The 24,297-nt window shown below is 44.0% G+C and overlaps 4 protein-coding genes across 5 annotated transcripts in view; 3 read left to right on the forward strand and 1 right to left on the reverse strand.

Moving 5' to 3' along the window:
- The window catches only part of intu (inturned planar cell polarity protein), a gene marked incomplete at its 5' end in the record, with an annotated part of 29,991 nt that extends 27,761 nt beyond the window's left edge, over positions 1-2,230 (forward strand). The window contains 2 exons of the mRNA XM_079214720.1: positions 1,452-1,594; positions 1,823-2,230. Coding sequence (XP_079070846.1) covers positions 1,452-1,594; positions 1,823-1,934 — 255 coding nt within the window. The 3' untranslated portion in view covers positions 1,935-2,230. The remainder of the gene's footprint in view (positions 1-1,451; positions 1,595-1,822) is intronic.
- A 318-nt stretch (positions 2,231-2,548) lies between these two features.
- Positions 2,549-5,879, reverse strand: ino80b (INO80 complex subunit B). 2 transcript variants are annotated; one of them, XM_079215496.1, is made up of 6 exons: positions 5,819-5,879; positions 5,511-5,622; positions 4,693-4,870; positions 4,436-4,599; positions 3,393-3,529; positions 2,549-3,283 (listed from the first exon to the last, which is right to left on the reverse strand). In XM_079215496.1, exons 2-6 carry the CDS (start codon positions 5,548-5,550, stop codon positions 2,819-2,821), a joined length of 984 nt encoding a protein of 327 aa, XP_079071622.1. In that variant the 5' UTR covers positions 5,551-5,622; positions 5,819-5,879; the 3' UTR covers positions 2,549-2,818. The 2 variants fall into 2 exon arrangements, with proteins under 2 accessions (XP_079071622.1, XP_079071621.1); XM_079215495.1 differs by having other exon boundaries at positions 3,393-3,565.
- Positions 5,880-6,690: 811 nt separating this feature from the next.
- aadat (aminoadipate aminotransferase) lies at positions 6,691-12,315 on the forward strand. The gene is made up of 13 exons (XM_079216138.1): positions 6,691-6,758; positions 7,069-7,237; positions 7,883-7,991; positions 8,100-8,174; positions 8,279-8,488; positions 8,652-8,717; positions 8,891-8,973; positions 9,344-9,440; positions 10,153-10,214; positions 10,304-10,368; positions 11,036-11,142; positions 11,699-11,800; positions 11,913-12,315. The coding sequence occupies exons 1-13, from the start codon at positions 6,692-6,694 to the stop codon at positions 11,952-11,954; spliced, it is 1,254 nt and encodes a 417-aa protein (XP_079072264.1). The 5' UTR covers position 6,691; the 3' UTR covers positions 11,955-12,315.
- Positions 12,316-14,774: 2,459 nt separating this feature from the next.
- mfap3l (microfibril associated protein 3 like) lies at positions 14,775-21,974 on the forward strand. The gene is made up of 3 exons (XM_079215923.1): positions 14,775-14,863; positions 16,082-16,490; positions 19,854-21,974. The coding sequence occupies exons 2-3, from the start codon at positions 16,169-16,171 to the stop codon at positions 20,864-20,866; spliced, it is 1,335 nt and encodes a 444-aa protein (XP_079072049.1). The 5' UTR covers positions 14,775-14,863; positions 16,082-16,168; the 3' UTR covers positions 20,867-21,974.
- The last annotated feature ends 2,323 nt before the right edge of the window (positions 21,975-24,297 follow it).

Here is a 24,297-nt window from a genome sequence, read left to right on the forward strand (position 1 = left end):
AAATTCTCCCCGTCGGGGAATCGAACCCCGGTCTTCCGCGTGACAGGCGGAGATACTGTCCACTATACTAACGAGGAGGGATACTTTCCCTAAAAATATGAAGCTCTTTTATATGCACCATATACAAAACGCATTGTGGTTTAAAAATATTGATACCTTTTTTTTTATATATATATATATGCTATACATTTCCAACATGCTTACACCACAATAAGCGGGGCCTATCACGTCTCACACTGCACTGGGGCACTCTGACCATTTTATGTTCCACCTGATTCCTGCATACAGGCAGAAATTAAAGCTCTGTAAGTCTGTTGGAGGATCTTCAGGCGTGCTTGGAATGCAAAGACTGGGACGAGCGCACAGAGATGTGACGTCATACATCAGCTTCTGTGAAGACAGCTGTGTACCATCATGCACCCGGACCACCCTCTCCACCGCCTACTGCAGGGACAGAGGAGCGCTTTCTCCAACATACTCATGCAGCTCCGCCGTCACAAGGACCGACACAGGAGAACATTCCTGCCCACTGCTATAAGACTTTAGAATAATTCACCTCTGGCCAGTTCCTCCGTCAATTGATTCAACATCAATAGCCCTTGCACCGCTTTTGTTGTTTGTTACTCACTGTACATACACTTCATATACTTCATTATTATTGTTTAATTTCCCAAATTAATACACTGCTGTTTTGTTGTATATATTGAGCATCTTTCATTCCTGTTATGTTTGTGTCTTGCTACTGTGACAAACAAATGTCCCCTTGGGGATGAATAAAGTATCTATCTATCACCAGGGTGAGTCATAACAAGACAAGCCCTGGTTCACAGCTAAAGTCAGACGGCTAAGGTTGATAAAGGAACAGGCGTTTAGGAGTGGGGAGAAGGATTTAGCAAGGCGGGGACAGTCCTTACCCCATCCCCCATGATCCCCTCCACTGGCTTCAGACCACCAGTTCCCCTTCCCCAAGCTCAGCAGGGGCCCATGCCTCTCAGCCATCCCAGTGTCCGCCCATCCCCCACCACCACAATACAGCTCAGACTCACTCTCTCCCTCCACCTCAAGCATTGTGCTGTCTCCGGTGTTCAGTTCAACACCTCCCTGGAGACATGCCACGTTCCAGCCTGCTTCAAAGCCTCCACCATCATCCCTGTCCCCAAAAAACAATGCTCACAGGACTCAATGACTACAGGCCCGTCGCCCTGACCTCTGTGGTCATGAAGTCTTTTGAGCACCTAGTCCTGTCCCACCTCAAAACCCTCACCGACCCACTCCTGGACCCCCTGTAGTTCGCCTACAGAGCCAACAGGTCTGTCGAAGATGAAGTCAACAAGCCTCCACTTCCTCCTCCAGCATCTGGACTCATCCTCAAAGTCGCTTTGGATTAAAGAGTCAGCTAAATTAAATGTAATGTAATTAATCAACCGATTGGGTCGTCTTCTGTCCTGCAGGGTCGCCGGGCTGTAGACAGGCCTCAGGGCGGAGGTTGGGGTCTGGGTCCCGTGAAGGAACACGGGGTCCTGTTTCAGTGTAAACCAGAGAACTGGACCGACCAGAAGAAACCGGCTCCCACCATGACTTACTGGGTCATAGGGTACGTCAGCTCTCTATATTTCTATCCACAAGCCTTACATTTGTTTAAACTGGGGAGGGAGGAAATACACGTCTGGAGTGATTTAGTCCTTCACTCCAATAATCCTTGTAAGTAAACGTGACATTGTAGCAGCTGAGAACAGGAAACAACGAATAGTAACTGAGGTCACTTTCAGATTGACATACTTTTTCCTCAAGTGCCAATCTTGTTTTTTCCTTCGTCTTCCAGGCGGATGTTGCTGGAGCCGGTCCCTCAGGAGTTCTACGTGTGTTTCCATGACTCGGTGGCAGAGGTTCCTGTAGAGATGGCCTTCAGACTCTCCTTTGGACTGGCCTTGTGATTATTATGGGCTCTGTTGCACTCTCAGGAAAACTATTCAACCTGATTAAATGTGGGGATTTTATGATGGTTGACATAGTTTCTAACAAGCGACTCTGAATCTCAATGTTCCTCCTGTTCCCAGATGATTTCCTGAACATGACAACAGAGCATGACAGAGCAAAGAGCAACTGCTGACCTCAGACCAGTCATTTTTGTGCGTCATTGCTCACCATAGATGTGTGTCGATGAAACGCCACTCAGTTGGTGAATAACTCAACACTTTAGTGTAAACCTGTGCTTAGAGCTGGACCGATTAAAACTACGCTGTTGCTCCAAGTCGACGAGAGAAATAAAGTTGTGTTGATAGTCACAATTTGTTTGCCGTGTTGGCGTTACTTAATTTAAGATGTACAGTTTTGTATGGACATTGAGTAATTTGTTACAAAATTGAGATTAAAAGTCAAACGGTTTCTCTTGTATTCTTTAACGGCCTTCGTGCATCTCTAAACATAGTTTTACATTATTGACAAAATTAAAAATAGTCCAAGGATGTAGCAATAATGTTACTCTTTCTCCAAACTTAACAAAAATATACATTTTATCTTCAACAAACGGACACTGTGGAAAAGGAAATCATATAGTTTTTACTTCTTAACATTATATAATGTACATAATTGAATTAAGTAACCAGCACCTCTGCTGGGAAAACCATAATTATTATGAATAGGACACAGCTACATGCAGAAGCATGGCGAGAAAAAGTAAATCAACATATTTTGTCCCCCAAAAAAGTGTAAAGTCCAACTTGTATATCAATCCGGCCACGTGGACTGTCCCCACCTTCACGATGTAGTAACAGAACTACATTTGAGTCCATGTTGAATCTGCTCGTCCCGTTAAAGTTCACGCAGCGCTCTGAACGAGCAGCAGGTTGGTCCTGTAACATTGGAGGCTGCAGAGGGGAACCCCGGTCTTCGAGCAGGAATACTTCTTGAGGTTGGAGCAGCCGGTGACCCCGCAGTTCACCGGGGCGGCCGGTGGAGGACGGGGAACCGTCGGTGCCGGTGCGGTGACCCCTGAGGGGAAGGAGATGGCCAAGCCCAGGGCGCAGTCGCTGTACCGGATCATGGGACACTGATTCTGCCGGGACTTCCTCTCTCTCATGCTTTTGATCTTGGCCTTGCTGGTTTTCGTCAGTCTCTCTATTGTCTGGTTCTTGCTGTCTTCCGCCTTCTTGGCCGCCTGCAGGCGCCTCTTCCGGGCTCGCTCCTCCCGCTTCTGCATCATCTCCGCGGTCATCTCCTTCTCCTTGTAGCCCATGGGGAGCTCCAGCAGAGGCTGGCACTGCTGCTTGTGTAGCAGGGCTTTCTAAACATAACACACAAAACACTCAGGGATGTACGATTATCGCTACTTTATTTATTTTTAAATCAGCAGGGCAATGAAGTCCGTGTTTCCTGCTTCCGCTCTTCCTCACCTGTCTGGCTGTGAGCAGAGACTCGTCCACCTCCTTCTTCAGCTCCCCGTTGTCGTCGAGCTCTCCCTTCTCCAGAGCGTCCAGCCACCGCTCCTCCTCGTCCACGGGAACGCCCAGCATGGAGTCTGAGTCTATGTCTGGCATAGGGGATGTGGCCAGGTTACTGTCTTCATCTGATACAGAACAAACGTGGATTTATTGTCCAACCAAGGCCAGAAAATTGTCTTAACCGTGTTACAACAGCAAAAACACTAATATGAAGTTAACTTGCATTCTTAATTTTGAATGAAAGATAATTCATGTAGCTCTTTAAAATTGTATTTAGAATTTAGTGAATGTTCATTTAAGTATTAATGTCGTATTAGAGGTATTTTAGACAGACATCTTTCAATACTGTACCAGTGTTTTTGCATGTTTAAAAGTTAACTTTATTAAATGTTTTCATAGTTAATGCTCTTTGTTCTACTATATAAGGAAGTCGAGGGAGATTGTTTCTACTATTTTAGTGATCCATTGACTTCCATTGGCAGATTTCTAACAAATTGCACATCCTAGATGTTGATTAAATTCAGTAAAATTACCTCTGTTGTAACCTCTTGGCACAGAAACAAATCCTTTATCTTTACTGCCAGTTCCGTTCTTCACATCCTAATATTACACGTTTGAATCTTACATTTACATTTGTGGACCAATAAGGCATGAACAAAACCAAAACTTGTCAATTTCAGCCGGTTTTAACTTGACTTATTTAACCATAAAATCATGGGGACACTTAGGACATGTACCGTTTTAGAGTGCAAAAGTATCTACTTAATCAAAATTATATTTAAGAGCAGCAGATAGAAGAATAGTTTTTGTAACGTGGACACAACAACAAATCACTGTAATGTGCATTCACTAATAGTTTGGCCCATGACTGCTTGTATTTCTCTGTATATGACCCACAATCTTTATCACCAGACCTGATCAACTCTAATAACAGATTATAACTTTTCATCAAGCTCCAGTGTAAAGAATCTTAGTATTATCTTATTGTAACTCACCTAGCCAGGCTCGATACTGCTCCAAAGGCACAGAGGGCTCTTCGTCATCATCGTCATCATCATCATCGTCGTCGTCGTCATCATCGTTGTTATTAACATTATTAATAATCATCAAGGGAGATGGAGGACAAGCCACACCGGGATGCACGGTGAAGGTGGGAACACTGTTACAGACAGGAAACAGAAGTCATCGGGTTGAGATGAAAGGAAGCACCGGCACTACGACCAAACCGACCATCTTCGACATCCCGCCTCACCTCTTGGTCCCCAGCGTCTGTCCTCCCAGTTTGATCTTGAGGCGGAGCTGTGGCGGAGGAGGACGAGGAATCACTACAGGCTCCGGCGCCTCGGCGAAGCTGTGGTGCTTCCTCTTGTGCTTCTTGTGTTTTTTGTGTTTCCGTTTGTGGATGCTGTGCAGGCTGGAGCCGCCTTCACCTGCAGAGGACGAGAGGAGCGCAACACATAAATACAATAAACATGTATGAACTATTAAATAACAATCCTATAAGTGCATCGATGTCGACAAAGAAGATTTGTACGAAGCAAGAATATCAGTCCAAAAAGCCTCTGTGATATTTGGAATATTTCTGATCTGGCATTTTTGTGATCCTGTATAATTAGTCTGGTGCTTACAAAAAAGGGAAAAATTGCAGTATTGTCAGAACTGGACCCTGGCAGTAAATAAGAGGACTCAAACACGCAGTCTCTGTTTTCTCTCAGAGTCAATCTTCCAAATGTATGATTGTTGAAACTTTTGTTAAACAAGTGTTGGTTGATTCAACTGTATAGCGTGCAGTTTGTGATGATGTTAAACTGTATTGCATTATACAGTGAGAGGCGTTTGTTATATAGCCTACAGTCTAATATGATAAATAGGGGGTGGACACAATATTAGAAACATCTCAGCATAGTTGCAATACAATAAAACAGCATCACAAACCTTCAAAATGGCCATAAAGTTGAAAATAAACAGTTTCAACATTGTAATATCTACATTTATGACAGGGCGGTTGTGTTAGCTTTTAAAATGTGTTCAAACTAACTAAATGTAATACCAATACTCTCACATACTCACCAAGGAACCTGGGGTGAATCATGTCTTTCCTTTTCCCCATTGAAACGCCGACGGGGACGTAAAAGCTGAGAACAGGACGGTCAGTCTACAGCAGACATCTCAACGAGTTTCACTGAGGAGGAGAGAAACACACATGTTATCTAAACACTGCGTTTAAACGAAGGAAACACATAGATTTAAGTGCATGTTAATGTTCTCTGTCTAGTATATTAGCTCAGCCATAACCACACATTTGTTATATTTAACGTTATATATGAAATGAAACAGGCCGACGGTTGAGTTGAACCAGGCCGTTAGCTTCACGTTACCTTATTTAGACATTTTCTCGCATGCTGCCGACGCCTGAACAAAACTCACGCCGAATAAAACGATTCAAGTTGCGATTTGAAAGGAAAAGACGCAAGGTTGAATGTAATTGGTAAACTTCAAATAACTTAAAATTACGCTATCGTTACACAGTTTGTCTTGAGTAGCTAGTTAGCTCGACCAAGCTACAACAACAACACGGAAGTTCATTTCCTTCGTCATTTCCGGTCGCGTTGAGTCGTTAAATTCGGTTGACTGCCCTCTAGTGGAGAAAAACTAAATAAAATAACCGGCGACTGATACTGGAGTCACGCGACTTCAGCTTTCGATAGTTTTCTTTCTTGAATGAATCAAACTAGTTATGTGATATCATCTTCAACAGTAAAATGTGAAAAAAAAGTAAGCGAAGTTATTTAATCGCGAGCTCTTCATAGTTTTTTGTTTTTGTTTAGCGTCTTGGGCAATGTAGTTCACGTTTTGAACGCCGCGGATGAATCTTGGTGTTCTAAGAAATACATTACCCAGCAGCCACCGGGGTGTTTCAGCCGAGAGACGCAAGGTCAGTGACACACACACCTGAACGTCGTCGCTTTGTCATTTTTCCAGTTTACTAACGTTAACTTGCTCGTTGTCGTTTCCCCGCTCTCTCGTGTCACTATAACACAGTTTATTGTTCATACATCCGACGTTACAGAGCTGCTCGTCTTCTTTAAAGTAGGGAATAACGTGGGAATTATTGACTAATGTCAAGTTGTCTTGTCGTCAAATATGTTTCATGTAATACGTTGCAACGTGTTCTATATTAAACAAAACCCCAGTGTATTAATTGTTACGTGAGGGTACATGTTTGTGATTTTTTTAATTTCGCAGGAATCATGAATTACGCTCGGTTTCTCACCGCTGTCAGCGCAGCTAGAAAGCCCTCCCCTATCCGGATGCTGAGTAAGTTCATTTATTCAAATGCAAATGAAAACAACTCATGCGACGTATGCACAATATCAGCAGAAATATTTAATAAATAATTGACACTACTCGAAATCAGCCAATACAGCACCTGTCAGTTCATATTTGGCTTTGATGCATAATGTCTAACATATGTCAATTTATTGAGCACAAACCAGTTGATACACAGTAGGAAGCTAAAATGGGCCATATTTTAATTGGAAAGTTATATATTTTTTTACATTTCCACAGAGATGTAATCTTTGAAGTGCTCAAACACAATTAATACATTATTTTTGCCTTATTTTAGCCGAGCTGCAGCAGCGGTCTCCTGCGTCCCTGATCTCTTTGGCCGGAGGAGCGCCCAACCCCAACACCTTCCCCTTCCTGTCCGCGTCCATCAAGGTGAAGAACGGGCCGACGCTCACCTTCGATGAGACGACGATGAAGAGGGCTTTGCAGTACTCTGCCTCCAATGGGTGAGGCATCAACACAGGAATCCTGTATGGATTGTTTGTTTTTTTAAAACACAAACAGAGACACTTCAGAATCAGAAACCGTTTATTTGCCAGGAATGTTTACACAAACGAGGAATTTTTCTAGGCGGAAGGTGCGTACATTAGACATGAGACGTTAGACGAGACAAACAACAATCAACGACAACAACAGTGCAATGGGTATTAAATTAAGTATAAGGTAAAGTGCTCAGACAAACAGATAAGGTTAAGGTAAGTGACACTTTGAGTGGCACCTGTCATCTCTCTTGAGTATTGCTCTCCAATAAATCCAGAAAATGCCGCCCAAAAAGAACGAGACAACAAGATTTTACACCAAGGATTAATCTTGACTTCAAACCCAATCTGAGTATCATTTGCCCAAATATATACAGCTGTTTCTTTGGTGCTCGCAGCCAACAACATATCGGCAGTTTATCAAACAGTGCTTTGTCTGTCTCGATACATTTTTATGCTTTTTCAAAACGCAACACTTTTCTCAGAAAACATACCCAGCAACAGCATGTGGAAAAGCTGTCATAGATGTAATTACTGAAAGTAGCAAAAGGGAAATGCACTGTGTTTATATAAAGACACCACACATTACAGAGAGAAGTCTTTTGTACGTAGAATTCCCGAGCTGCTGACATGGATGAAGAGCCTGCAGGAGGACCTCCACAAGCCGCCGACCCAGACGGACATGTGTGTGACCACGGGGAGCCAGGAAGGGCTCTGCAAGGTACCGGCTCCACCAGCTGTCCGTGTAGCCGGGCTCAAATGATCAAATACATACATTATAATCTATTAAACATACTTTTATCAGCTTGACATGCGTTTGTGTTTTTAGGTGTTTGAGATGCTGGTCAACCCCGGAGACAACGTTCTGCTGGATGCACCCACGTATTCAGGCACACTGGCAGCGGTGAGAGCGCTTCTTTGATTAAAAACACACACACACACACACACACACACACGTACAGTGACTCAGGCTTCTGTGACCGTCTCGCCTCCTGCGTTCCTCTGTAGCTCCAGCCGCTCGGTTGCAACTTGATCAACGTTGCCAGCGACCAGCACGGCATGATACCTGCAGCCCTGAAGGAGGTCTTGTCTCGGTGGGACCCCTCTGAGGTCCAGAAGCCCGGCAGCACCGCCCCCAAGATCCTCTACACCATCCCCAACGGAGGAAACCCCACCGGCGCCTCCATGAGCATTCAGAGGAAGGAGGAAGTGTACGAGGTTTGTCCCGCCTGACTCAGGGGGTCCGAAATACGACTGCATGCACACACTGCATTTTATTTATGCAAAGCAGTCCGTTAACATCTGGGTCTGCTCATTAGAGCTCGTTGTGAGGCTGCTTTCCCTCTACATTTTGTTTTATTCCCTCCCACCTGCTTAACAGCTGGCCAGGCAGTACGACATGCTCATCATCGAGGACGACCCCTACTACTTCCTGCAGTTTGACAAGGTACCCAAAGAGTTCACTCGCATCGTCTTCTCTGTCATTTAAAAAGGTGAAATGGTGCATTTGTCTCATTACTTTATGGTCTGATCTTCGCACTTTGACTTTGGAGAACCATGAAGTGTGTTAACGATCCGAACTCATTCATTATTATGATTAATAGTGTTGTTAATTGGCAGCCGTGGGCTCCCACGTTCCTCTCCATGGATGTTGACGGGAGGATCCTCAGGACAGACTCCTTCTCCAAGATCCTGTCTTCAGGGTGAGCGCCTGTGTGTGTGTGTGTGTGTGTGTGTGTGTGTGTGTGTGTGTGTGTGTGTGTGTGTGTGTGTGTGTGTGTGTGTGTGTGTGTGTGTGTGTGTGTGTGTGTGTGTGTGTGTGTGTGTGTTTAAACCGAATGCATGTGAAGCTCTGCGGTTTCCTTTAATGAGTCAGGACCTGTAAACGGTGTGTGTGTTATTCCCAGCCTATCGTCGTATTGTGTAACTTCCCACTTCCCACTGCTCACGTTTGGTGTACTTGTGCTCAGGAACTGTTTTTCTGTTTTACACATAAGCTCCAGCTTAATTTTGAGCCACATAATGAAGAAATCCACCCGCATGTTTATGTGTGTCTGTGCCTGTTTGTTCCAGGCTGAGGATCGGTTTCGTAACCGGTCCCAAACCGCTGGTGGACCGGGTGGTGCTGCACATCCAGGCCTCCACGATGCACACGAGTACCTTCACGCAGGTGAATGAAACACTCAGTCTACAATTCTGGTTAACTGCTTTCAACTGTGTTGAGTAACTTTGTCACGTATTCTTTTCCTTGTATTCATTTAAAGTAGAAATGATTTGATGCTTTCTGTGGAATCCTCCGTCGTCTTGGCCGCTAAACAGGCAAAACAGAAACGCAATATAAGATTGTAAAAAGCAGTCTGAGCCAAGCAGACCTCCGCGCAGCAGTCGGCACACGTCAGGGCGGTGCAGTCATGGAGTCTTTCCTCATACTTGTACACAGCTTCTGTTCCCGTCCCTCAGGCACGCCAGATTTGCATAACCTCAGCAGCGAGGAGGGGCGTGTCGTCACGCCATAGCCAAAGCCAAACCAGACGCCGTGGTGCATCTGGATCGGCAGCTGCTGCAGAGGAGTTTTAAATAAGGAAGTCGAGGGAGATTAATTAGGATCTGCAAAACAGATCTGCTCTGATTCAACCCTCGCCTTTGCTTTCTCATCTAATCCAGACCAAACGTTGACAATAACTCCGAAAGATTTAGAATTGGAGACGTGAACGGGACGAAAACAAACTTTTCTAGAAGGTGTGTCGTGCTGCAGCTGCACTGGTGTGCTGATAGAAACACAGATTTGCAGGTGGATTCTCTGCTGCAGGGTCATTTTACAGTGAAATGATTTGGCTCCACAGGCCTTTGCATTATATAACCTGTGCGCTGCCTCCTTTCAGCTCATGGTGTCTCAGTTGCTGCACAGCTGGGGCCGAGAGGGTTTCCTCCAGCACATAGACGGGTACGTCGCCTCCCACAATGCTGCAGCTCTGCGTGACTGGTTTGACTGGTCAAGAAAAGCAATGACACAGTTTCTGTTCCCTTTCACAGGGTGATTGAGTTTTACAGGAAACAACGCAATGCCATGATCAGCTCTGCAGACAAGTGGCTCAAAGGTTTGTGAAGAAAGTGAAAAGACACATTCCCTCATCACTTTGGTTGGTCATTCTTGATTTTAAGACACTAAGTTTTGGCAAGACACACTTGTTTGTTTCCAAGTTAACTCAACAGGGAACCTTTGAATATTTTACTGAATACAAAAAAATGGCCCTATGTCAGATAGATTGTCCAATCAGCTAAAAAAAAAAGGAACTGGCTGTACTCTTTACTGGTGCTAAAAAAGTAAAGTAATGTAGATTAATACAGACTCTCTGAATTATTATGATGCTTGGTCCAACTGAGCACCTTGAAGACGGAGCGAGAGGAAAAAACATTTTGGCTCTTAATGTAGTTTTTTTTGAAGAAGAAAAAAGGACATGTGTAGTAAGAAGTTAAAGTTGTCTTGAGTCAGTATAGTTACCTAGTGGCCATTGTAGGAACTACATGTTAAGGCATTTCCACATAAACGTGTTGATTTATGGAACAACGACCACTACATTTGTGAAAAGTGTTAACTACTTTAATAGTCTAGATGTAGTTAAAGCGTTAATAATCTTAAGAGAGGAACAGACAAAAAAAATCACGGAAGGGAAATCCTGATATGAGTCAGGAAGCAAACACGCAGGCTTGTTTAAATTTATTTCAATAGTGTGTGTGTGTGTGTGTGTGTGTGTGTGTTCACAGATGTAGCAGAGTGGCACACCCCGTCGGCAGGCATGTTCCTGTGGATCAAACTAAAGGGCATAGCCGATACCCAACAGCTCATTATGGAGAAAGCCTTGGAGAAAGAGGTCAGCACACAATTTGTTCCTCTGGTATTTCAGTCTAAGCCCTCACATATGAATCCCTTCTGGTGGCTTAATGTGGAACAAAACCCAATTAACTGTGTCCACTGGAGGTTAACACATACCTACTGTACACCTAATATGCAAATAGCAGGTACCCAGAATGCATTTCTGTGTGTGTGTGAACCAAGGTTTTGTGTCTGAATAGCGTGTGGGATGCTGCATTTAAAGTGGCCATTGTGCACTCTTGTGAGTGGGTTTAGCAACTGAGTGTTACACATACGCACAAACACACACACAGCACTTATAAATCTCTGCTAGCGGAGAGCTGATTAGCCGATTATAAACAAGAGTGGGTACAATCAGGCTTTTCCATGGTTCTGCAGTTCCTTCCAAGCAGCGCATAGTAAAAACTCCGAGTCGACAGCTAAACGACACTTTAGATTTGTAGAGAGTCTTTGTCAGTGTTTTATCTTTCCCATGATTCAGTGTGTGTGTGTGTGTGTGTGTGTGTGTGTGTGTGTGTGTGTGTGTGTGTGTGTGTGTGTGTGTGTGTTGAAAGGTACTGCTGGTTCCTGGAGGCGTCTTCATGATCAACAGTAGTGACCCCTGTCCCTACGTCAGAGCGGCCTTTTCTCTCTCCACACCAGAGCAGATTGATGAGGTACACACACACACACACACACACACACACACACACACACACACACACACACACACACACACACACACACACACTCAATAATGATTCTAATCTCTCACAATGATTTCAACAGGCTTTCAGAAGACTCTCTTCTCTCATCAAAGAGGCTTTGTGAACAAATATCTATTTTTCCCTAAAAGATGCTGTATTTTCTAACTTATTGTTGAAAGCTTCTATTTTCAAAAATATTAATAAAGTTTTATTTTATTTTGCTATTGTGTAACCTCTGATTATGTCCATATATCAAGAGGAGAAACTTACAATGGATGTACTGTACTTGGTGCCGATCATTGAAAGCTGTTTGTAGCAAGAGAAGAAAAATACATTGAGGATGTGTTTATGTTTACCATGTACAAAAAAAGTAAACAACCTTTTTTGTTTTCATATTGTCTTTTGAGTCTTAATTTGTGTGACTGCTGGAACCCTAAAAAAATACATCAACTTTTATTTTATTTAAGTATTTAGTATGTTTTTTTTCTCATTATCGCACAATTTTCTCAATCAAATGTTGCTTTATTGTAATCTGGAAACAATCCAGCAATACTTAATATCAGGAATAACTGCATTGTGAGACAGACAGAAGGGTTATTCCTGGTGCCGTTAAAAGCCGCAAATTGTTTCACAATAAAGTGCCACAAGCCATTTCCCCTTTCTTTGTGCACCTTTGAAGTAGGTTAAAGTGTGCCAGAAACTCTGACTACTTCTGTTTTTACCTAAAAAGAGTCTTGTCTTATGTCACCTTTATCTGCCAAATTGTTATATTTATAAACAACGATTTAGGCTACTGATAATCGCGGTACACAAATAATTTGGGTTGTTTCTTATTGGTAGCGGAAGATTAAAGACATCTGTGTTTGTGCATAGTTTCAACCACACAGTTACTTAAAACTGTACAGTTATGATTGGAGTAAACACTCAGAGTCCTGGGGGTTGACCCCCTTTGTTTCATGGTGACCTGAAGGAACAACCTGCATGTTAGCCGATCACGAACTGGAACGACACCGGCTGACAACAATCGGGTCTGTGTGTGTCGGTGGAAACTGTTTTCCCCTCCTTTGTACAGACTTTCCCTCCGGTGTGTTAATATGTGGCCCAGTGTGAGCCGTGTGACCGAGCTCTCAGACGTGTTTGTGTAAAGCTGAAGCATTCATCCGTAAAGGGATAACCGGGTCAGAGGTTTGGCTTAAAAATCTGGTATTTGCGACAGTTATTTACAGTGAAGCGATGTTTTAAAACCCCTCTGGTAAAGACTGAAACATCACCCTGTGAATATACTTCAGAAAACTGAGACTCTTGCATTTTAAATGTTGCTTTTTAAAGTTAAATATTAGTGAAATGTACACAAGCATGAAAGCGCTAAGAGTGACCTCTTTCAGAGTGTTTAGTTATGGAGTCATATACTGTGTGTATGTGTTTAGTCTGCACTACTTGGGCAGCTTGACTTCATTTTATGAGCTTATCGTGTTTGCATGTAAAACTGTGACGCAACAAGAACGAGTAAAAAACAACAACAAATGTACCTCAATTTGGTGACATTTTGTGCAGAAAGAAGAATATCTCACAAAATGGAGCGACCGGTAAAAGTGAATTATCTAATGTTTGATAAACACCGGCACACGAACATCCCCTCTATGTTTCTAAACATAGACGGAGCGTTATTGACTTATCTATTGACTGTGTGCGGAGGCCTTGGTGCAGAGTGTCGATTTCAGACTTTAACTGCGGCTTCAAGGTCAGTGAGCTTTCAACTCTGGCACACAAACAAAAACAGCTCGGATAACTCTGACTCATCTTTGTTTTGAGGCGCTTTAGTTCTGCCTTCATTTATGGTTTTGCTTCAAAGTGTGTTTCCTCCTGCCATTTATGCCCCTGATCCTATTCTTGCTTTATCTTCTCGCCACAACACTACAGACCCCCTAAAGCTGCTTTGTTGTAGTCCAACCTTTTAGCTGTAATTGATCCCAAATGCAGAGGGGATGGGATTTCACCAACAGTCCATTCACCTGCCATTACGTGTCTAAAATCAAATGTGCTCTGAAAGGTCTACGACCTGCACCACAAAATGAAATGTACTTGCACTTCACCTCTATATGTGAGCAGAGTATCAAGCCCATCGGTCTTTACAGCGGTCGATGGCACACTGGGAAGCCGCCCAGATCCTGCTGCTGTGTTCTCGAGGGAGCCTCAAGGCCAGGCTGCACAAACACACTGCAATACAGATGGCCGACGAATGAAATGACAAAACAACACAAAGTGTGTTAGTTAGCCTCAATTTTTCGGTTGAGAGTTGGCAACTTTAAAGCTGCACTTATTAATTACCAGTGGTAAGATGATAGGCGTGGCTGGTGATGACAAACCCACAGGTTTTTAATCACTCAACTCTCCAGTTGTCCTCAGCTTTATGGAGCATTAATGCACGTAAACAATGCAGAGAATAATGTCAGGACTTGGTTAAGATAAAAACACAACTAAAAAGAAAGTCAATAATGAACTACAGTGGTCGGATGGCTAAACAACATGAATGTTTTAATGTCTATAATGTTTCTGCATTGTGTTTACGACTTGTTCTGCTGCACCCGAGTGGCCAACATGTAAATTAATGCAGCTTTAAACATGTTTGAGGGAAACACTCTAGTAGTCAAGTATGTGTAATTGGGATCATTTTGATTGCCTCTAACGGCTCTCAACATGTCACTGAACGTTAAATACAGCTCCTTTAACGATCTGCTCAGAGGGCAAACTACAAGTATTTCCTCTTGAAATGTACTCAATAAGCCCCGAGGGTCCCCATGAAGTACCTACATGGATGCTCTATTTGAAAAGAGTTGTAATAAATTCATTGTTGTAGTAGTATAATCGCAATGCAACCCAAGCAACTGTCTGGGCGATGTTGCCACCCAGTCTAGTCTGAAGCAAGCAGCGTCGCTGGCTACACAGCGGACGACTAGCGGGTGGGGGAGGATGGAGATGCGGAGTAACAGCCTCGCTGTTCCCCACTAAACGTGACCAGCGACGGACCATGACGTGAGTATGAACCCCGCCATTAATCCACTGGGATGTTTTGACATTTCAACGGTTTTTATCGACGATTGAGCCGTTGACGTCGAGCCGTTGGGCCGTTGTCTCGCTTTTGAGGGGGGACGGTACCGCATTACTCGGGATACATTTTTTTCTTTTTTTCACGCTCTTTAGCGATGATTCCGACTATTGTCTACGGTGACATTCATCTTTATCTTTAGCTAAACCGTACATTATTTTTAGTTAAATACGGCACCTCCGTTTTTTCAATAAGGGTCCCGTGATGTAAAATCCGCCGTCCAGCACATAGCCGTGTCCCACGCCCGTGTTTTGCGACTAAACGGCGCCGTTCGAGGCGACGACATCTTGAAAGCAATCTCACATTTTACTAACATGTTCTATAAAGTAATAATTTAATAATAACGTAATAGTTGACGCTCATTAAATGAGTGTCGACGCTATCTTCGTATGTGCAACGAGAGGAACTAGGGAGTAGACTGAGCCCACGCACAGCTCCGTTATGTTGCGCTGTGTCTTTTCTTTCCACGTTTATCAAGATAATAGTTGTTGTTATAACGCAGGAGCAAACTACGTCATCATTTAACGTTACAAATGATCTATTGCAGCGTTACTGAGCCCTAAATACGTGTTATTATAATCAGCGTTTTAGCTGCAGACACGTATTATCTGGATTTGACGGATCTGATGAATATGTTATATAAATGTTAGTAAACTATGAATGAAGGTGATCTGTACGTCAGTACCATAGAAAAGGCCATCTTTTTTTGTGCTGACTAAGACGTGGGCGATTGCGCTCAAGTGTAATCTGTTTTTCATGAGTGGTCGTCTAATACCTGCAGGCTCTAAAGGTAGGGGTGATCAATTATTGTGATCGCAGTGATCAAAAGAACAGTTTTTAGGGTAGTTTTGCGTGATATTGAACTAAATCAGTAATCAACAACACTAGAATAACTTAAGGACGAAATATGAGGACTTATTGCTCTGTTTTTATATCATTGCAAATTGAATATCTTTGCATTTGCTGAAACAAAACAAGTAATTTGAAGACTTGTGTGAGGAATTTTCCACTTGTTTTTTTCATGATGATTAGGCGCAATCCTGTATTTATTTTAACAGCCTCCTTATCAGTTTGTTCCAGCTGCTTAGCATCAAGTGAACCGGCACCATCTCCGATTAATAAATCTCACTTTTTCTGTTTTCTAGTGAGATGTTTCAAGTCACAGAGCTGAATACCAAGTTGCCGTCAACCGTCAAGAGATAGCCAGTCCGCTGGATGGAGACACAGGAGGAATGACACAGTCTCCTTCCTCTCGGATGACACACCAGCAGTTTGAGAAAATGTACAGGACCGGTGGATACGTTTTTCTGGTCCTGGCGTCCCTCATCGCCTCCCACGCCACCGCTGCCTTTTCGGGGGACGCGGACGGAAACCTTACGGAAAACGGCAACGCGACAGAGGGTGGATTCGTCCCGGTTGTGTTCACTAAAGTGCACCAGATAATTGCCCGTGAGGGAACCTGCGCGGTGATCAATTGCAATGTCACCGGAGAGCCGCTTCCCAGTGTCCAGTGGTTCAACTCCCATGGAGAGCGTCTGGACACGGAGATGAATGGTGAGACTTCCTGAGACTTTCCTGTTCTCTTTGTCAGCAGCACTGCACCGCCACTCAATGAGGAATTCGTTAGCAGCAAATGGAGAAGAGTTTCAGGTTTATTATTCACTATTAAGAAGGCTTTAACAAGTAGACATTTAGGAGCAATTGGAGCGAGTTAGTTAGTAGTCTTGCCCAGTAGAATTGATTTATTTAGTCAAATGACCACTGAAGGAAACCCTGCCCACCTTCTGATTTTGTTGTTTAAAATTCCTTTCAGCCAGCTCATGGTCCGCATCCTGTATTTAAAAACTTTACAATACGGGTACACTAGTTAAAAATAGCCACGCATCCATCTTATTCGCCACTCAAGTGCGTACTGGCCTGCTGCCTTGCTCAGTTACATTTCCATGTGTCGTAGATAGAGGCAATAGTTTGTGTTTCAGAAATGAACCCAGAAGCCTTGAATTATGGGAAGACTTGATGAGTCCGCACATAGTTATACTTCTTTGGAAAAATATTTTGAAACCGTCAATGAATAACATAACCGAATGTCTGTTTTTGACTAATCCAGCGAATTAAATCATTGACAAACAAAGAAACTTCATCAATTGATGCAAAAATCATTCTAAAATGAAAATCTAATATGGCCCTGAAGCAGTTTAGGTTATGAATCAGCAGAACTGGAAACCTATCAGTTGGATATCACTCACCCAGAGCACCAGTGATTGTGTTTAGAGCTTGATGCCATTGGGATTACTGGCAGACCTAATGTAGTTCACAATATAAAGATAATGTGTGCGAATCGTTATCAACATTATTGTGGAAAAGATCGTTCTCTGGGGGCGTTTACTGGAAAATATGACGGCGGTGCATCCTGATGCTCTGATGCACACAAAGTGTGTGAGCTCACATGGAAGACAATACCTGCAGGTGTTGAGAGGCCATCTTCTGTTTCAGTGCAAAGAGTAATTATACTGTATATTCAATGTTGGATCACGATGATGGCGTTCAACAAGAGAGGCCGAGAGGGAAAAGAAACGTCAGGAACTGAGGACTTTGTGTACGGAGCTGATTTTATTCACCCTGACATCCAGCAGATGTTTTCCTTAAAATATTTAGTCCTCGTGGTCAGTATTCAGAGGGAAAGTCCGCTCAATTATTGCACATTTCGTCTGGCGGCCGTGATTATTTTCTCACAGGAATGACAGTTTGTTTTACCAATTAGTGTCAGGAAATCGTTCAGAAAGTTTCTACTACTGATCTCCATTCAAGGCGAGGCTCCGTGCCGTCTTGTGTTTTTGAATCTTGTAATTCGCCAAAGAAGAAGTGGGAGTTTCGGATGCTTCTCCTGTTGGAACCTGCCGTCAGAGAGGACGGGCAGCTTTGTGAATACGACCCACAAACCCAGAGCAGCGCCTGCAGCGCCACAGAGCCGCTCCCCTGGGCGACACACAGGAATATCATTAGGGAAGGGGAGACTTTCACCAGGCAGGCAGCACTTCACTCGGCAGTAAACACACTTCCTTGCAGAGCGGCGTCACGACCTGCCCTCGCTTGTTTCTTCTGCAGATGTCTGTCTGTGACTCAGACTGCTTTTTTCTTCTTTATCTCCTGCAAAGTAGCTTGTAGTATTGGGCAGCACATCAATCACAGCACATGATCCGGTGGTGGAGGTAAAAATAGAAATCTCGCTCTCGCATGAAAAGGCGGATGGACGCTGTCGTCGGCCAGGCTTCATTTCCTGACCGTCCCATTCATCGGCAGTGGAAACCAGTGTGGGAAATTGATCGTGCCAGCAGTGTAAAAGGCGGTAGAAAATGTTGTTGTGTTCTCTTCCAGACTGCCGACTACAGATTTACAGACTCTACTCATTACTAGCTTCGCATAAACTGAACAAGGGTCACAAAATGTGCATTCCAGCAACTCTAAAGCTCACCAATTAACACTTTATTTCTCGTTTGTTTATTCCATTCATGAATCAAAGTGTTTTTGCGTTGTTTTTCGTCTCTGTGCTAAGAGAAGCTAACCATCTGCTGCCCTCAGCTTTATGTTCAACAGACCGACATGAGAACGGCCTCAATCTTCTTATCTAACCGACTCCCCACCAGAAAGCAAATAAGCCTATATATCCCAAAATGTCGGGACTATTTGTTTGAACCGCACAAAGGCCGTGACTTCACCTAATAGGTCGATCAGTTTATCAGTCGAAATAACTACCTCGTCGCTTTGATAAGAGCCGATAACCAAAGCAAATATACTGCCGCCAGTCATATAAACTGTACACACTGCCGTTGCTGATGACATCACTGCGAGATGTTGTAGCTTCTACCGGTGTCCAGCTCACTTTTTATTAAACTTTTCTCAAACGTTTCTGGCCGTTAACGGACGGATGTTTCACTGGTCGTTAACTCATTTTGCGACCGAAAGCTGTTGTGCGCTTTAACGTTTGTTAAAATTGTGACACTGAAAAAATGTCTTTGTTTTTTTTGTTATTTGAGAGACCTGATCCTTCAATCGTGTTTGAATTAACCACAAGAACATGTAAATAGATCCGTCCTGTTTTGATGACTCAAACCTCAGCGCACAGAGCAGCCACACCACCTGTTTAAATATTGAAATATGGCAGGAATAATAAGGTCACGGCTGCCCTCACAATCTGATCCAAATATACATCGCACATCAACATGGCACATCCTGAACATCTCTACATTTCACAGATAGAAGCTGATACAGAAGATCTGAGGGCACACTTCTGTTTAAAGACTTCCATCGATTAATAAATCTGTGTGCCAAAACATTCTGTTCTCTCGTGCCGTCAGACGCCATAAAAAAAAAACGTTTAACAGCGCAGAAGTACAACGTGAGCACATCTGAGTGAGCGAGTTCCTCTTGTAAAGCGCAGCATCAGCTGCAAAAACACCGCGGAGGGGAGCGGGCTGTCAAGTCACACGGCAGAGGAACAGATGCATTAAGAGGATTTTCAGGGTTTAAACCGTGAGTTAGTGGGCAACCTGCATATTAATGGGGTTATGGAGCATCTGTGGGAAAAAAGCAGGTCAGCAAGTCCCACCAATGTTTTTTACCGCAAAGTAATGGATTGGTTTTAGTACTTGTTCCACTTGATCACACCGATTTTGAGAATTTGTTCAAGGAAAATGTGTTTAAATGTATAGCTTTGGTTCAGTTATGATGATACTAAAGTAATTGGTCAGATCCCATCTATCTAATAAACACAAGTGTGAGTCAGACCATCATACAGGTTATAAACAGGAGAAGAAGAACGACATAAACAAAACCCCAAGGTGTAATAAACCACAGTTTCCTTCAATGGCCGGTTGGTTGTTCTCCGTCCTCATGACCTTCCTCCGTCTCTCTCCGTAGGTGAGAAGTGGTGGCTGATGGACACCGGCGTCCTCAACATCACAGGCATCGAGTTCGCGGACCGCGGCAAGTACACCTGCATGGCGTCCAACGTGCACGGCAACGCCAACTGCACCGTGACGCTGCGCGTGGTCATCACCAAGGGCGACATGGGCGTGTACTACATGGTGGTGTGTCTGGTCACCTTCACCATCATCATGGCGCTGAACGTCACGCGCCTCTGCATGATGAGCAGCCACCTGAAGAAGACGGAGAAAGCCATCAACGAATTCTTCCGCACCGAGGGCGCCGAGAAGCTGCAGAAGGCCTTCGAGATCGCCAAGCGGATCCCCATCATCACCTCGGCCAAGACGCTGGAGCTGGCCAAGGTCACGCAGTTCAAGACCATGGAGTTCGCGCGGTACATCGAGGAGCTGGCGCGCAGCATCCCGCTGCCGCCGCTCATCATGAACTGCCGCACCTTCATGGAGGAGATCCTGGAGGTGGTGGGCGTGGAGGAGATGCGGCACACCTTCGTCAGACAGGCGCCCGAGGGCTTCCGCGACACGGTGTGCCGGGCCATCGGCGGGAGGGACGTCTTCACCATCCTGCAGGAGCGGGAGCTGGAGCGCGAGCGCGAGCGCAGCGAGTCCCCCGCCGCCGACTCGGACAACTCGTCGGTCCAGGAGCAGCCGCAGCACATCGCCATCCAGGTGTCGGTGCACCCGCAGCTCGCCATCACCAACTACTGCAGCATCGACGCTCCGGCTCAGCCAGAGGCGACGCCCTCCTCGCCTCCACCCTGCTCGCCTCCCCCTCACTCGCCTCCTCCCTCCTCGCCTCGTCCTCACTCGCCGCCTCCTCCTCCTCCCTCCTCCTCCTCCTCCTCGCCTCCCCCTTCCCCGCCACCCGTCGCTCCTCTTGACCACGAGGAGCAGCCCGAGGCGGAGGAAGATCCGGACATCGAGCCGGCGGCGCCCGAGCCGACAGAAGCAATTCCTCCCTGCCAGGTGTTCTACGAGAGCCACGTGTGACGAGCTGAACCCGGGGGGAGCCGAGAGTTATCCTGCTATGCATCTCCACTTGAAGACAACAACAACAAAAGTCAACAAAACATTTTTAATTTGACATTTTGGAGAGAAACAATCACATTTGTATTCATCTGAAGCGGAACGATCTCTTGAAGCCTTTATAGGCCGTTCGGAGAATAAATCACAATGTCTTTAGACACTTGAGCAGGTTGTTCACTCTGGACTATCATGCTTGAATGTACGCGAGAGGTAATCAATAATATTATTAATGTAATAAGCAGTGATTTGTAAAGATCTTCATAGCTCAGACTATTATTTAAAGAACAAGGGTACTTCACTCAAAGGGGAGGGGCTGATTTTTCCACTTTTAGTTTCTTACAGTGATAGTTTTTATGATTAACACCAGAAATCTGCCTCAAGCTGCTCTTCATGCCGCTATTTTGAAACCCATGAACGCTTCCCTCCTCCGCTCCAGAGTTCACATCCAGCTCCAGCCGCTGCGCTGTCACCGCACAACACTCTGCTCACCGAGAGATGCATGCTGGACGGAAAAAAACAAGATAGTTTGGTCACCATTTCATGATTGTACGGCGACTGTATTTCTATAAAACAACCAACAAGTAAGCCAGATAAATGTGTGTGTGTGTACAGTATATTTCCTGCTTGGGTCAAACACACACCTCTCGGTAGAGTTTTTGTCTGTTACCTTTCAAATATTTGAAGAGTATTATTATTACCCCTTGTGCTGTGGTTTTTGTTCTCGGCTAGTTTAAAAACTATCTATATTTTGTCTTCTTTCTCCTCAGTATAGAAGAGTAGCCGTGTGCAGTTCTAGGTTTTTAATTTAACTCCTGGCCCGATCTCTGGCATCGTCGTGCTTCTGCAGAGGCTTTACAGTAGGGTTGCATTTCTGCTGCATGTGTCGGTGGACGGTGGGACCGAAGGACTCTTTCTTTGCTCGGCTCCGCTGGTGGAGGAGAACTGGGTTCTGTTCTGCTTCTGCTGGTGCTCTTGAGATGGCTTTTTCTTTTTGTAGTGGAATAAAATGAAAGTGCTGTGTAAAAAAACTAAAACAACGACATTGTTTCCACCGTTTGGTCACTTGTGTTTTCCTCCATCAGTTTCACACACACAGCTTTATAAACCTGCTCAGAAATGTCTGCTATACCTCAATTAATTTAAATGTGTGTTTTCTAAAAGGTATTATTAGTATTAGTATCACCCAGGCATTACCATTAGTGTGTCATCCTTCTGTAAAAGTGTATTTACTGTTTCCTACACTCATCCTTGTTAAAACTTGTCCTCTGATAGTTAATCAACCGTTTAAATGTTGTAAAGAGAAATCTCTCAATCTTGAGGCAAAGATCGGGCGCGAGGTGAAAGGCTGTCGCTTTAAAACACTTATATGAAACAAAAATAACTCAAATGTTAACCCAGATTTATTGAGTATATAATTATTGGACCGGAGGGTAAAACGTCTCGTTGAAGGACTCAAACCGCTCACAACACAGAGCTCATTGTTGAAAGAAATAATGTGAGATTAACAAAAGATTCCCTAAAAAACATTTATTTAACTCCGCCGACAAAGACTTTAAAATGAGTGACCTTTATATGGAGTTTGGTGTGAAAGTAGTATTGTTTTTTCTCATAAAGGCAGACGCAGAGGAGGCTCACTGACGCCGACATGGGGAACCAAAAAAACCCCAAAGTCTCAGGTTGAGTCATGAGTGATAGATGTTCTGTAACGGGACACCAGGAGACACGTGCTGCAGTCAAACTCTGAAAACTCTGTGAACTTTTCTTTTTTCACAAAGGCTGCTCTGTGGTTGGAAGAGGCAGCCCCTCCCCCTCCCCCCCTGTCACCTCCAGACTCAACCTCCTAATTCACTCCCACCCCTGGGTGCCAACAGTAAAGCACTGTTAACGCTAATGACGATGCAGACACTGTTGAGCTTTTAGCAAGACTGAAGACAGATAATGTGTTTATGAGCACAGGAGCTGGACAAAATTATAGAAACGCCTTCCAACAGTCTATTCTTCCTTAATGCGTGAAGTATTTCCCTTTGAAACCTTTGGATTATAAATGATTTAAGAAGAGAAAGGCTTTCTGATTTGAAAGAACAGTGGAGCTTTGCTGCCCCCTGCTGGTGGAGGAGGATGTCTGCGTTAAAGATGCACTTCACTGGTAAACTACTGTCAAAATTAAAAGCAGGAGAATCTGTTTTGACGAACAATATTCGCTCTAATATAAATAAATACTGAATCTTAGATTGACCTCCTTCGATTGCCACGCTCCCACTTTTTAAAACACAGAGAATTAAACTAGTCTTCATGTATAAAATTGGTTAACTGTTCCTTTAAATATTGACTTTTTCAGGAAGTGTGCATTTTATGGGTCTTTAAAACATCAATATTTTGTCTATAAAAATGTTGAACCTCATTAATTATATTATATCATTTTAGGCAGAGTTTATGCAAGACTCCACTAAAGGTCCACTCACTCGCTTGTTCCGGAGCTTTTGAGTGTATCACACGGTCTTCATCCTTCATGGCAGCTTTCAAGACTCAAATGTCGAGCTTGATCTTACATTCTTGACCTTGGAAAGCGCTGCAAACTGTATCTGCTGATGAAGACCACAAGATACGGTCAAAAGCTCCAGAACAAGTGAACCTTGAGTGGAAATAGTTTTGGACCAAGGAAATACAACAAGTTATTTTCCTTACGTTATGGAATCATGGATATCTTGTTGCCACTAGTATTGTAAAAGTGTAATACCCGAGAGAAATGAAGCTGCACAGAAATGATAATTTATAAAAAGGTCAGGAAAAACAATTAAAAGGTACAGTGTGCGGTTTTAGAAGAATCGATTGGCAGAGATGAAATATTATGGAATATAAACATCGAACAAAAAGTTGGGAAATTTGTGTTTGGTAGATTATTTCTCTATTGTAACAACGCTTCTTGGCAATAAATTGTATACCGTTGGAAAGCCCGCTTGAAAGGTGAATAAACGGGCTTTCCAACGGTATGCAATGTTTTGCCAAGAAGCGTTGTTACAACAACAGAGAAATAATCTACCAAACACACATTTTCGAACCTTTTGTTGGATGTTTGTTTTCTTTAGTGTGTAATCACCTAAAAATAACGGTTACCTTAGAATGAGCAGTTAGTATCCACACACACACACACACACACACACACACACACACACACACACACACACACACACACACACACACACACACACACACACACACACACACACACACACACACACACACACACACGGCGGGTCCTCTTCACGGAGCGGGCCGCCATTTTCCTACGGTAACCTAGAATGGACAAACAAAAACACTGGCACGACAAAAGGGCCATTTGCGTTTTGACGTCGGCGACTTTATTTCTCTCGAAACGCTCGGCCCGCAGGAGAAGC

This window comes from Taurulus bubalis (assembly GCF_910589615.1).
Source record: "Taurulus bubalis genome assembly, chromosome: 3".
Lineage (NCBI taxonomy): Eukaryota > Metazoa > Chordata > Actinopteri > Perciformes > Cottidae > Taurulus > Taurulus bubalis.

Excerpts from the sequence above, each read along its gene's own strand:
- ino80b (XM_079215495.1), bottom strand. The coding sequence starts at position 5,550 with ATGGGGAAAAGGAAAGACATGATTCACCCCAGGTTCCTTG. Across the intron at positions 4,871-5,510 it reads GATTCACCCCAGGTTCCTTG|GTGAAGGCGGCTCCAGCCTG; the intron begins GTGAGTATGTGA and ends CGTCCTCTGCAG. Across the intron at positions 3,566-4,435 it reads GCAGTATCGAGCCTGGCTAG|ATGAAGACAGTAACCTGGCC; the intron begins GTGAGTTACAAT and ends GTTCTGTATCAG.
- aadat (XM_079216138.1), top strand. The coding sequence starts at position 6,692 with ATGAATTACGCTCGGTTTCTCACCGCTGTCAGCGCAGCTAGAAAGCCC. Across the intron at positions 8,175-8,278 it reads ATTCAGGCACACTGGCAGCG|CTCCAGCCGCTCGGTTGCAA; the intron begins GTGAGAGCGCTT and ends GTTCCTCTGTAG. Across the intron at positions 10,215-10,303 it reads TTCCTCCAGCACATAGACGG|GGTGATTGAGTTTTACAGGA; the intron begins GTACGTCGCCTC and ends TCCCTTTCACAG.
- mfap3l (XM_079215923.1), top strand. The coding sequence starts at position 16,169 with ATGACACAGTCTCCTTCCTCTCGGATGACACACCAGCAGTTTGAGAAA. Across the intron at positions 16,491-19,853 it reads TCTGGACACGGAGATGAATG|GTGAGAAGTGGTGGCTGATG; the intron begins GTGAGACTTCCT and ends CTCTCTCCGTAG.